General features: G+C 39.7%; 1 protein-coding gene across 1 annotated transcript in view; it reads left to right on the top strand.

Annotated features, from left to right (window-relative positions):
- Nucleotides 1–12,920, top strand: part of LOC140117801 (uncharacterized) — a 63,134-nt gene that overhangs the window by 46,557 nt on the left and 3,657 nt on the right. Inside the window, exons 3-6 of the mRNA XM_072134895.1 lie at nucleotides 274–395; nucleotides 4,695–4,800; nucleotides 9,203–10,338; nucleotides 12,741–12,885. Coding sequence (XP_071990996.1) covers nucleotides 274–395; nucleotides 4,695–4,800; nucleotides 9,203–10,338; nucleotides 12,741–12,885 — 1,509 coding nt within the window. The remainder of the gene's footprint in view (nucleotides 1–273; nucleotides 396–4,694; nucleotides 4,801–9,202; nucleotides 10,339–12,740; nucleotides 12,886–12,920) is intronic.

Raw genomic sequence — 12,920 nt, 5'->3', positions numbered from 1 at the left:
GTTATTTTGCATGACGGGTTCTCTTTAATGTCAATGGAATTTTTTAACTGATACATTAAACCTCCATTCTTTTTTTAATGGTGATAAGGAGGTAACGGAGATAAGGAATTGTAGTGTGAATTTAGCCTTCTCACAATGTATAGATTTTCAAAACATATAGATTAGTAGATGCAGGAATAAAATTATTTCACTGCCCTAATGCCCCAGTATGGATATAAATGCATGGCATCTGAAAGTTGTTAGTTCTTATGACTTACTGTGACTTTCTTCAAGGTCCAGAAGTGAAATCATGCGGTCACTGTGGAAAGGATTATGGCTCCAAAGACAAAGGTTTACCATTTGACTCTTCTCTAAATGCTTGTCATTGTCTGGACATTTCCCAGCAGGACTCAGAGGTATGGAAATATATTCTATTACGTAACATGAGTTTGACTAGAATTGTAATTGTTTTAATCTTCTTTGTCTTCAATAAACCTGAAAATAAGGGGATGTTTGCATGAAGAAGATCCCTTCCTGTATGACTTATTACAACATATTGGGTCATTATATTCATTTTTTAGATTTTTTTTCTTACTATTGCACCCTTTTTGTCTTGTTTGTGAATATTTGTACAAAAAATTGCGACATTTCACCCACCCAAGAAAGTTTGCCTATTTTCTACAGTGTTACGCCTAATATATATTTTATATCAAGATGTGGATGTACAAAAAGGTTGCAATTTTTGTGTAAAAAAAAAAACAGTCCTGAGCAGACGCAGCCAATAAAAGGGTATAAGTAGCACAAGACTTCTGCATTTGAAACTCCAATGCAAAATATATAAACCACTTAGATCAATTACATCCTCCCAAAACTAAATTTAGATTTTATGCAGTAGATTTCTCTAGAAGTCCCAATTTTCTCTCATGTTCTGAGTAAGAAAAGAAGACACAAATAGGTTAACTTTATCTTATACAATTAGTTGTGTTTGAGGTCAATTTGTGGCGTGTGAACCGCGTTGGCATCAGGGACTGGTGTAAGGAAAAAAAATTGGTAATGTAATTAATGACCAATTGTTCTGTAGAAGTAACTGTACATCACTATTTATTAGCATTTCTATGTTGTTATTTATACTTATTCAGCCTTTCTATTCTGTTTTACTGATAAGTAAACTCACGTTGGTGTTACAGGTCTTACAGTTACACTTCTAATACAGCCACAAGCAGGGTGTAATAGATGGTCACTAAATGGACAATATCCAGCAACACAGAAGAATTGTAATATATTGTTGAAACAATCTAATGACCACATATTTACAAAAAATCTAAGGCTTCCTATACTCAAATGTTATTATGCATGTGTTACCTGTTATGTGTTTATTCATTTTTTTCTATGGGTCCATACAGTGGCGTAACTAGAAGCTGATGGGCCCCAGTGCAAAGTCTGTGCCAGGCCACAGACTATAATGTTTGGTTTATATTAATAGTCTTCTCATATAGTAAAGTGACACCATAAGGGCCCCCTAAACCCCTTGGGCCCTGGTGCGACCGCAACCTCTGCACCCCCTCAAGTTATGCCCCTGGCTCCATAGCCTGAAGCCTGAGAATGTTAGTTCAAAAAGTAAAATCTAAAAAGAAGCAAAACATTTAATCCAGAAAAATACGAGTATTCAGGAAAAAAGCTCTGTTAAACATCCACATTTATTAGAAATTGGTTAAAACATGATGGCGACACTAAAAAGGCATGAAACGATTTTGGGACTACACCTAGAACTACGAGCAATCTATGTAAAGCCCTGTTCATAGGTGAGTTTGTACACACCCCTTAGGATCACATGATGCAAGGCATGGAGGGGAACAGTATAAGGATATACTTATGTTTAAAAGAATGTCTTGCATTTAAGACATCAGGTGATTCTATGGTGTGCGTACAGTCTTACCTGGGAACAAGGCTTTAAATAGCTTGTTTGTAGACACAAAGTCATGCCACTTAAAAATAAGGACTTGATGTAATAAAACACATCAGATTTAATTATTTTTAAGTGGCACCATTGTGATTTTATTTCTAATAAATGTCGATGTCTTAACAGAAGATTTTTTTGCCTGGATGCTGGACTTTGTCTCAAATTTTTCTTGCATTTATGTATGTTTCATAAATGTAATCACTAAATTATATGGACAGTAATATCACTGGGGACCTCCCTTTGGCTGAGTGATGTATCCGAGGCTTGGGGGAGGGATGCAATAACCTGCATCCCCTGCTCATAGCCTTTTATTGCCTCCGCTGAGCATGTACATTGCTTAGCAGGAGGGAGCAGAATGGAAAGACGTTGCTTGTTACGCCTTTCAACCTGCCGTTTTTTGGCAGATGCATAAATAGCTGGTCAATTAATGGGGGAAATTCATCTCTGAAAGTTTGCACAATTTTTTGTGACTATTCCCCACCCTTGCCACTTTAGAATTCTCCTACCATGCACCTCATCTATCACTAGTATTCAGATGTTTTAGTCTGATGATAATTCAAAAAGTCGCTACTTTTTGCATGATAGTGTCGTCCTGGTATAGGAAATACTTCCGCAAAAACAATTTACTTTTTTGTGGTTTTTCTGGCAGACCTTAACAAATTAAACAATAAGTCTAAGCCACTATCATAACTCTTACGTGCAGAAAGGCTCCTAAGACAGTCCATAAACTGGCGCCTTCATCCGGCCTAATGATAAATCCCCCAATGTGTTTCATATGGTTAATAGGTCCACCTATTTTTAGAAGTTGAAGAAACACCTGCATGGAGTGCCTTTAGACCCTTGCGTTGCAGAACACGTCAGAGTGCAACACATTTTTGCTAGGATCCAATAAGGTTTTTGCTTTTTTTTCACCTGTGTGTCATTTGCATTTTTACTGCATTTTCCAAGCGTGTGTTTCAAATCACGTGATTCTTCAATTAGTACCCACATTCCCCTTCCTGCCTTTTTTCACATCACCTAGCAACCCATTAGCTAAAAATACAATGATGCTTTTCCATAGACTTGTTGTCATGGGTGTCCCATGCCTTGCTCCCCAGCTCCCCTCCCTGCTTCCTTACCTTTCTACGCTCCGGATCCAGCAGTCCGGCACGCGTGTCCCCGCCTCCTAGTGCGCACATGTATTGGTGCTCGATTATTTAAAGGGCCAGCGCATTGCTCATTGGTGCTAGCCATTCCCAGGAAATTGGATAAAAGCCGGCCTCTCCCAGCATTCTCCGCCAGATCTTTTTGCTATATGCCTCAGAAAAAGCTTGTCTTGTTGCCTTGTGCCAGTCTGCAGATTTCCCATTGTTACCCTGGTTCCATTTTTTACTTTGACTCCGTGCTGCCTGCCCTGACCTTCTGCTTTGTTCCTGACATTGATCCTGTGCTGCCTGTCTCGACCTCCTGGCTGTACCCGACCACGATCCTGCCTTATGATTCTGTACTTCACCTTGGCCCCCACCGCTGGCAAAGTCGCGCCTGTGGAGCCACCTGGTGGTACTCTGCCGGAGCTAGTCCAACCCGCTTTGCGGTGGAAAACAGGTGTCATTTAGACACCGCTCCCAGGTTTCGGCCCACGACATCGCTCACGGTAGTACAGAGGGTCCACTACCAAGAATCCTGACACTTGTATTGTGTGTTTTTAACGAATGTGACTTGCAAAAGTAGAGGATGCTGAGATTTTAGCGCACATTACAAAAAAAATGCACAGGTGTGTGAAAAAATGCAACTCTGACAAAACTATTGAATACAATAGGGCGTGATCGCGACAGGTCCGGGTAAGTAAATCTGCCCCAATGGGTCACAGTGCAATGCGAATTCTGCACTTCAAAAACATGTGCGGAACATACGCATGAAAAACGCAAGTGTGAAAAAGGCCTTATTTTTTCACATGACAGCAGAGCAAGAGAAAGGGAAGTTACTTCTCTCAGACGATTCATTTGGAAACTGCACTATCAATATACGTAGCGCTGGAGAAGCAGTAACAACACATCTTTCAGTAAAGTTGTTTGTTGTCAAAATGAAACTTCTGTGGTAAAAGAGATATAACCTGGCAAAAATTCATACAAAATTAAGCTTGTTTTGTGCTCACCACCTATTCTTTTGTACCTGCATCTTTAATCTCCCCCCTTGTCCTCTTTGAAGGTAGTATTTTATTGGTAGATACAATATTGAGCACTATTATGTATGCGGCAGAGCCGGACAACTGTGGGCCACTATGCATAGGAAACCTGATGCTCGGCAACTGTGGGGTACAACAAGGAGCTTCTGATATTTTGTCAGTAATGAAATATTTGGGGGACTTACCACAGTTAAGGGGTTTTTCCCACCATGCAAGTTAGGCCCTATCCACAGGATCCCATAGCTCACTATGAACGATTTGGTCTGATGTACTCCAGTTGAACCCCTTGCTGCTTCCCGAGATGAGCAGGGCAGCCGGCCGTGCATTGCTGGGCTGACCCAGTCATTTCTATGGAGCTGATGGAGATCTCCAAGTGTTGGAGAAACATCCATGACAGTAATGCCTTCATTGCAGAAGTTCAAGTGGTTCAAAACAATCCCATTAATGTAACAGAAGCAGAAATTTCTTCCAGAAGTGATAGAAATTTTACAATCCATATAAAAGTTGCAGTCGTGTTCACATAAAAAGTGGATTTTTTTTGTGTAGTTTTATGATAAACATTTTGATGGGTGCTTTATTATTTTCTACCAGACCTCAGTGAAGAATACAACAGAAAACAGAAAATTTAAGTGTGTGGAATGTGGGAAAGCTTTCAAGTTCAAACATCACTTAAAAGAACACTTTCGTATACATAGCGGTAAGTGCCTGGAATTGCACATTTTTTATCATTGCCCTACATTGTTCTTCTCTGTTCTATTCTGGTAAAACAGTTATCAGGTTTTGGCAAAAACAGTGGACCAAAATACTTTTCTCTTACTATGGGGCATTAGGCTCAGTACCTGTGTGTCAATTACCAGATGTTTTTGTTTGTTTTGTTTTTTTTTCTTTGTTGTTTGTTTTTAATCTTAACCCCTTATCACCGACACTAGATTTCAGCTCAATGACCAGACTCGATTTTTCAAATTTGCCCTGTGTCACGGTAATTGGTTATAACTTCGGAACGCTTTAACATATCCGGGTGATTTTGAGATTGCTTTCTTGTGACACATTGCTCTTCATAGTTTAGAAGAGTAAAATAACAGGCTGTGGCCGCGCTGCTCAATTTTCCACATTTAATTCAGAAACAGGATGGACTACGCGTTTCGGAAGCGGAACGCCTCCTTCATCAGGTCCAAAAATACAATTTCTAAAACAAGTACAAAAGATTTTTTGATACATAATCACAATAGATAATACATAATAGATAATAACCGATTAGGCAAATTTCTAAGGTACACATAAATAGAAATAAATAAAATCATAAAAATCTTCACAATTATATAAATTTTTTTGAAAGAATTATAGTAATTTTAAAAACATATTTTTGCATATACAAAGAAAATGAGTGTATAGTAGGTATAGTAAAATTACATAAATAAGTTGATGGCTTAATAAATAAATTAGTAGATAAATAGATATAAAAAGGAATAGATGGATTGTTGAAATTAATGAATAAATGGATCAAATAAATAGATAAGAGGGGACCCCTACCCTATAATCCTCTTTCAGGTGGTCTGCCCCAGGTGGATGTGGTAGGGATACTAAAGCTGTCCTATACACTGTATTGTTTGCAAGAAAGAGATATAATTAGTAAATTGGTGATTATGCTGTAATGAGTGGACTGGATCTGGAATAACAGAAGTGTGTTTGAATTAAGAGATTTACTATTGTAGCCCAAGCAAGAATAGTGATAGTTAAGTTGGTTTAGTACTTACAATATTAGGATAGCGAGCCGGCAGGGGCGCTGTGTTATTATCTATTATGTATTATCTATTGTGTTTATGTATCAAAAAATCTTTTGTACTTGTTTTAGAAATTGTATTTTTGGACCTGATGAAGGAGGCGTTCCGCTTCCGAAACGCGTAGTCCACCCTGTTTCTGAATTAAATGTGGAAAATTGAGCAGCGCGGCCACAGCCTGTTATTTTACTCTTCTAAACTACCCATCTACATCCGCTACAGCCACGAGTACTGGATGACAGGTTACCTGCAGCAGCTCTCACTGCTATACACCTGTGATTTAGTCATCATCCTATCGGTGTGCCTACAATCGATATAGTCCACATCCGTTGGGTGAGATGTTTATCACTGAAGCTTCACCATACCATCTCTGTCACCATTGTGTATATGTAAATTTATTTGTGTTCACCCGAATTTCTTCATACCACTTGCGCTGTGTACAAATTTTACTTCTTTTTATACATTGCTCTTCATGTTAGTTGTAAAATTTAATTGATAAGTTTTGCGTCTCGTTCTGAAAAAAAATTAAAATTTGGCAAAACTTTGTAAAAATTCTTCATTTTCCAAGTTTTAAATTTTCTGGTTTCCAGACAGGATGTAAAACTACCCAAAAAGCTTGATAATTAACATTTACGGAATGTCTGCTTTATGTTGGGATGATATTTTATGCATCCTCTCATTTTTCTAGGATGTTATGAGGTGCAGAACTTTAGGTGGGATTTTTCTCATTTTCATGAAAATTGCCAAAACTCACATTTTGAGGGACAACTCAGCTTCCAAGTGACTTTGAAAGGCCTCAATGATAGTAAAACCCCATAAATTACCCCACTATAGAAACTTCACCCCCCAACGTATGTAAAACAACTTCTAATAAGTCTATTAACCCTTTAAGTGTTTCACATGGGTTAAAACAATATGGACCTGTGATTTAGAAACTATGGAATTTTTTGGAAAATACATTCATTTAGGCCAAAACTGACAGGCTGCATATTTTATGGGGGCAGGCTGTATACCACATGGGGGCAGGCTGTATACCACATGGGGGCAGGCTGTATACCACATGGGGGCAGGCTGTATACCACATGGGGGCAGGCTGTATACCACATGGGGGCTGGCTGTATACCACATGGGGGCTGGCTGTATACCACATGGGGGCTGGCTGTATACCACATGGGGGCTGGCTGTATACCACATGGGGACTGGATGTATACTGCAAAACCAATTTTGGAGAAAACCGCATTGTTTTTACTATTGAACACTTTTTAGGGCCATAACTTCTGTAATTTTCTGTTGTCAGATCTGGTTGATGGCTTATTTTTTGCAAAAAGAGTCGTATCATAATAGAGAACGTAACTTTTTTTTATCACTTTTTTTTTTATCACTTTTTTTAAAAGCCTTTACACTGCAGTGTATAGTGTTAGTAACTGCGCATGCTGAGCATGCTCAGTTACACACAGCCGGGTCCAGCCAGGAGCCGTAACCCAATGGGGAGAGAAGCCAGTAGCCTCGGGTCACTTGTCGGAACCCGGGGCTGCGGCAGGAGGGATCGGATCCCCCGGTAAGCACACCGGCGGGGTCCGATCCACATGGGACTCACTTGTACGCCTCTGTCATGCTTGACCGCGGGTTAAAGGGGTTAAGCACCCGGGATCTGAGTTTTTCCAATCCCCGGTGTTATCACAGCCCGACACTGGCACCAGCGAGACACAGTGTTCCAAAATCTTCTTCTGACGCGCCGCCGTAGAAAGGCATCGCGTCAGAAGAAGTACCCTTAATGACCACCGTAGAAACCCGATACGGCTGTCATTAAGGGGTTAAAGAAAAACTCTCATCAGCGACACCCCCACAAACCACACTCAGTACCTTTTAGATATCTTTACTTCACTAATGCCTCTATCTATGGGATTAGAGCCAACATTCTTCTAAAAAAAAAGACTTTTATGGAGAAGAGCAGCTGCACTATACAGTCAAGCTAATCCATCCTCCTAACTGATATTACTTACCTAAAGAGTATTCCTGAGGTTGGGGAGCAGATCAGAAAGGCTGTGTAACTTGCCTCTACTATATCATTAACCACTCCCTCAAGAAGGTGAGGGTATAGTAAGGCGTTGGCTGTATGAGGAGAATTCAACCTTGCTTCTCACCCCTCTCTTGGGAATTCTCTTCAGGAATCTGTATATGTCTGAAGTTAAATATTGGTAGACAGTCCTAAGTACTAGCTCCACTAGTTACAACTGCTGAACCAAATTCTGCATCTCCGTTCCTTTCAGAAGTTCGAGATGAAGTCTGGTAAATCCTGTACAGGTACAGAGCGACTTCGTGGGCCTTAAGGAATGTTTCTCCTTATTCACTGATTGCATTTTCTGCTTTCTAACTCAGCTGCAATAACTCAGCCACTTCTTCTAGTTATGAAACTGTCTTCTTCCAGTTCTTTACAGACATGTTTTTGTTCGTAAACAACAATAAAGTCACACATTAAATTAGTTTTTTTGCACTTTTTGAAAAAGGAGAAGTGGCAGGGCGAGGGTGTGGTGAGGTTGACTTTTCTAAATCTGTCATTATGTTCACCAGTTTAGGGCAAACATGATGGTTGAAATATTTAGCCTCTACAAGTTGACATAGATTGCTATATGCTGGTCTTGATAAATTTGCATTTTGATGGAACCTAAGCTGCTGAAATCAGCTTTATTAGTGGGAAACCATTTATTTGACCCCTGTCTGGTATTGATGACCTACGATTACGAGAGGATTAACCATTTTAACAATAGGTAAGAAGGTCTCGTAAGATTTCTTTTTAGGAGTTCAATTTTATATTTACCAATAGGCTTTTTTCTATAACTCCTATAAGACACAAAATCATGGTAATATGTGGTCCTCCCTAGTGGTGAATATCCAGGTATACAGAGACAAACTTAGACGAATTCAACTGGTAACCAAAGAGGCCACAATATCAACCACAATACCCTCAATAGTAGTCACAGATATTTCAGAACCAACCACAATGCCCTAAGTCTGCCCAGTACATTTATCATCAACCTGCTATTACTGTCACATTGATGATATACACATATCATTTCCTATTCCTTGCCCAGAATAATGTCCACCTAAATCATTAAATCTAAGCTAGCTCATAATTTTATAGTTTTATGAGCAATGTCACCAATCTAAATTGTCTTCCAAACCTAGAGTTGTACCCTACAGCTCCATGGAAAATGGTTTATGCATGAGAACAGTTGTAGAAATCTTGAGATGTTCAAAACTTTTCAAACGTTTTGTACAATTGTTTTTCAGTTTATTAATATGATCTATCTTTTTCTGTAGGTGAAAAACCATATGAATGTTCCAAGTGCAAAAGAAGGTTCTCCCACTCAGGATCTTACAGCTCTCACTTAAACAATAGGAAATGTTTTCCCTATAAGGACAGTATCTCTATGTTGCCTCCATTAATGCATTCATGTTCTCTCCCTGAAGGACTTGACTTTGGACCAAAGTATAGTAATGAAGTTCAACACTCGGATAGTAAAAACTGGCTCATATACCACCCAGTTTCTGAGCCTTTACCTGCCCCAAATGTTACATGGTGCAGTCACGATTTTAACATCACCCCAAGATCTCTTGAAAACCTTTCTTTTGACATGACTTTAGGTCCACAGTTGGAAAATCCTCAAAGTCTGTGGTATTTTGGCAATGATTGCTGGAGAAATTTGCAAAATATTGGTTCCAACAGGTGGTCAGAAGATGATATTAGACAATGGGACTATCTAAAGAAACAATGTGGAACGCACCAACAAGAAACTGTGTATGCTAGCCAGCACTTTGAAAGAGTACAAAAAGCAACAACCATAGTACCCTACCACAGACACCTCCCTACCAAAACTATAGGAAAGAAATCAATCATATATCCAAACAGTCCACAAACAAAACCCATCATGGAGAATAAAGGAACTGAAAAAGAGCAGCTGACATTAAAAGGCAATGGATGTGACCAGTCTTTATCTCCAAAATGTCCACAAAATTTCTTAACTCCTGACTACAGACTTGGAACCTCTCACTGCCATTCGAGACAGTACTGTAGTTCTCAGGAAACAAACTCACCATCAGAAAGTATTCTAAAAGACCCTCAGATAGAACCGCTGGACTTATCTGTTCCAAAAATTCACCCCAATCCGTACATGAGGTCAATTCCACGTGAAGATCACTCTAAACACACACGTTCTACATTCAGAAGTAGATGTTCCAGGTCAGATTTATACTCGCCTTATCCTGAGCCACAGCATGGGCCTCGTAATTTAAATTGCCTATTGCCGGATGTACTCCACAGCTGCATTCAGAGTTGCTATCCATTCCTACATATTAACCACAGTTTCAGTGGAATCTCATTGTGTCCTATAATAAATTGCATGTATGGAAACCAGCCTAGTAACTTAGCAGGAAGAAGTGAAGAATTCACACCAACGGTAAGTCAACCACCACTTTTTTAAAAGAATATTAGACTATTGGAACTTAAAGCTCAAGATATGGCACTGCACAACCCATAAACTCTGCCATATATTCTCTACTTGGTGTATTAAGAGATATACTCCCCCTGAAGCATTATTTTTTTTTACCACTTGGCTCCACCACGTTGACTATTCATGCTCTTTTAATTGGTCCAAAATTCTATTTTAACATGAATAGGCAGTGCAGATTCATTGTAATCCTTGGGTGACCCCACTCCTACCTATCTCCCTACCCATTTCTAGTACTATGCTGGCAGTATGCCAAGCTAGGTAGAAATGGCCCGGAAGGTAAGTGTGGCAACCATGCTGCCGAGCACCATTTGTAGTGGGAGACAGCTGGTAGCCTACAAAAGGACCCCAATTCTGCCCTCCTCATTTGCCTGTTAGGCTCCCCCATAAAAAATTTAAAAACCATTGCAGAAAAATGTTGGGAGTATTGCTATGTCTGTTACAACCAAACCTATTTGTTTAGCATAATATTTGACCCTCCACTGAAAAAGTCATCCAAAAATATTTTTTAAACACTGCATAAAGAAATTTAAAAAAACAATCACGATGAATCCCAAAATGGTACCAATAAAACTATTACATGTTCTGCAAAATACAAGTCCAAACAAAGTCCCATACGTGGAAAAATAAATTATTATGAGTCTTGAAATGTGGCGACACGAACAAAACTGTTTTCTGGAATGTGGTTTCCTCATACAAATCAAAATATGGTGGCTCAAGGTTTGTATTGGCCTCAAGAATAAAGCCACATTCCCCATGGTGAACACCGTAAATGATTGAGTCAGAATTTCATGACTAGCAACACTCGCCAGTATCTGGCATGTAGGCAATGTCAAACAGTGAATCACTCTCTGACATAGTTTAAGAGACCCTTTGTCTTCCACTTGTGAGTTCAGAGGAAGTGACAAGTGCCCGAAAAAATGAGGATTAACAGTCATGAAAATAGAAGTTAGTAATAGGGTTTGTAGTGCTCTTTACTGTATATATTTATATATGTATATATGTATAGGTATATAGGTATACAGGTATAAATATATAGATATGAGATAGATAGATAAAAATAACAGATTATAGGTAGCCAGAAAAAATATGAGAAAGATATTTATCTATACATATTATATATTATACAGATACATATTAGATAGACAGATCACATCACGGGAGATTCATAGTTATAATCTTACTTTTTGTAGATAGCTATTAGATAGATGAGCTAGATGCATAGATAGTTAGATAGGATATGGATAGGATCACATGTATAAACTGACTTTCTGTAGAAAGCTTCTATGTAGTGCTTCCTGTGAGTTGTCTGCTGTACCCCTACTTCCTCCTCCAAATGTCCCGACCTCTAAAGCACCACATGGAGGGAAGAAATTGAGGAGGCTGGTAGAAGAACCCACTCTCTGACCGTGCCCCCTGCTTCTTATTCTGACATAAGTCAACAGCAGCATCTGTTCCTCCTGGAGTCCACTGTTAGGGGCCCCTTTAGGATGGGGGACCCTGCTGCCAGGCTTGCTATCAGAACGTTCTCCTGCTTTCCACACAGCAGCATACAACATCCTGCAGCTAATCAGGATGTTGCTTGCTGGACTGCCCAGGCCCTCCTGCCCCCACGGGCCCAGTAGCAGCCGCTATGACTGCTATGCTGGTAATTACACAGTGTATGGATGTAGACCATACACAGACACCACTGGTGATTCTTAAAGCGCACCTCTCACTAGGCATGTCATTTTTAGCTGGTGACAAGTTGCGATTCTAAAAATGCCTTTGTAAGCTTTCTGATTGATTTCAATATTTTATATAAGTTTAATTCACATTATCCAGATCTCTGCCAGCACCGTGGAGGGAGAGTCCTGGGGGAAGGGAGCTGCAGTCTGTGTGTGCCTATGTCTCCTCATGCATTCCTCCTCTACTCCAGACCATCCCCCTCCCCTACCTGCTCAATTTACGTGCCGTGTACAAGAAGTGGGGAGGGAGGAGGGAGCTGCATGAGTGTGGAGGAGAACAGACTGCCACAGGCACAAACAGGCAGCAGCTGCCCCCTCCCCCAGGACTCACCACATGCTGCTGGCAGATAGCCAGGTAATGTGAATTAAACTTATATCAACTACTGAAATGATTCAGAATGCTGACAGAGGCATTTTTAAAATCAGTATAGCATAGACTATGGGAACCTGTTACCAGCTAAAAATAATATTCTTGGTGACAGGTTCACTTTAAGGATAGTAATAAATGTGAATAATTAAAAAATTATTTTAAAAACAGCAGGTTGGACTTATAAACAGTCATTTTTGTACCTTTGCATAGCATTTTATGAAGGGTTTGATATATCTCGTGTTTTACTCTTGAAGAATATCTCAGAGGAAGAGAAAAAAAATTCGCGAGTGCCACGTAAGAAGACCAAGAAAGCTGAGAATGGGTTATATGCCTGTGATCAATGCAATAAGAGTTTCCAGAAAAGCAGCTCTCTTCTACGCCACAAATACGAACATACAGGTAAGATTACTCTCTATCACTGCTCTATCTCCTAA

This window comes from Engystomops pustulosus, chromosome 2, assembly GCF_040894005.1.
Source record: "Engystomops pustulosus chromosome 2, aEngPut4.maternal, whole genome shotgun sequence".
NCBI lineage: Eukaryota > Metazoa > Chordata > Amphibia > Anura > Leptodactylidae > Engystomops > Engystomops pustulosus.
The sequence above is the reverse complement of the archived record's forward strand: the minus strand, read 5'-3'. Positions and strand labels throughout refer to the sequence as shown.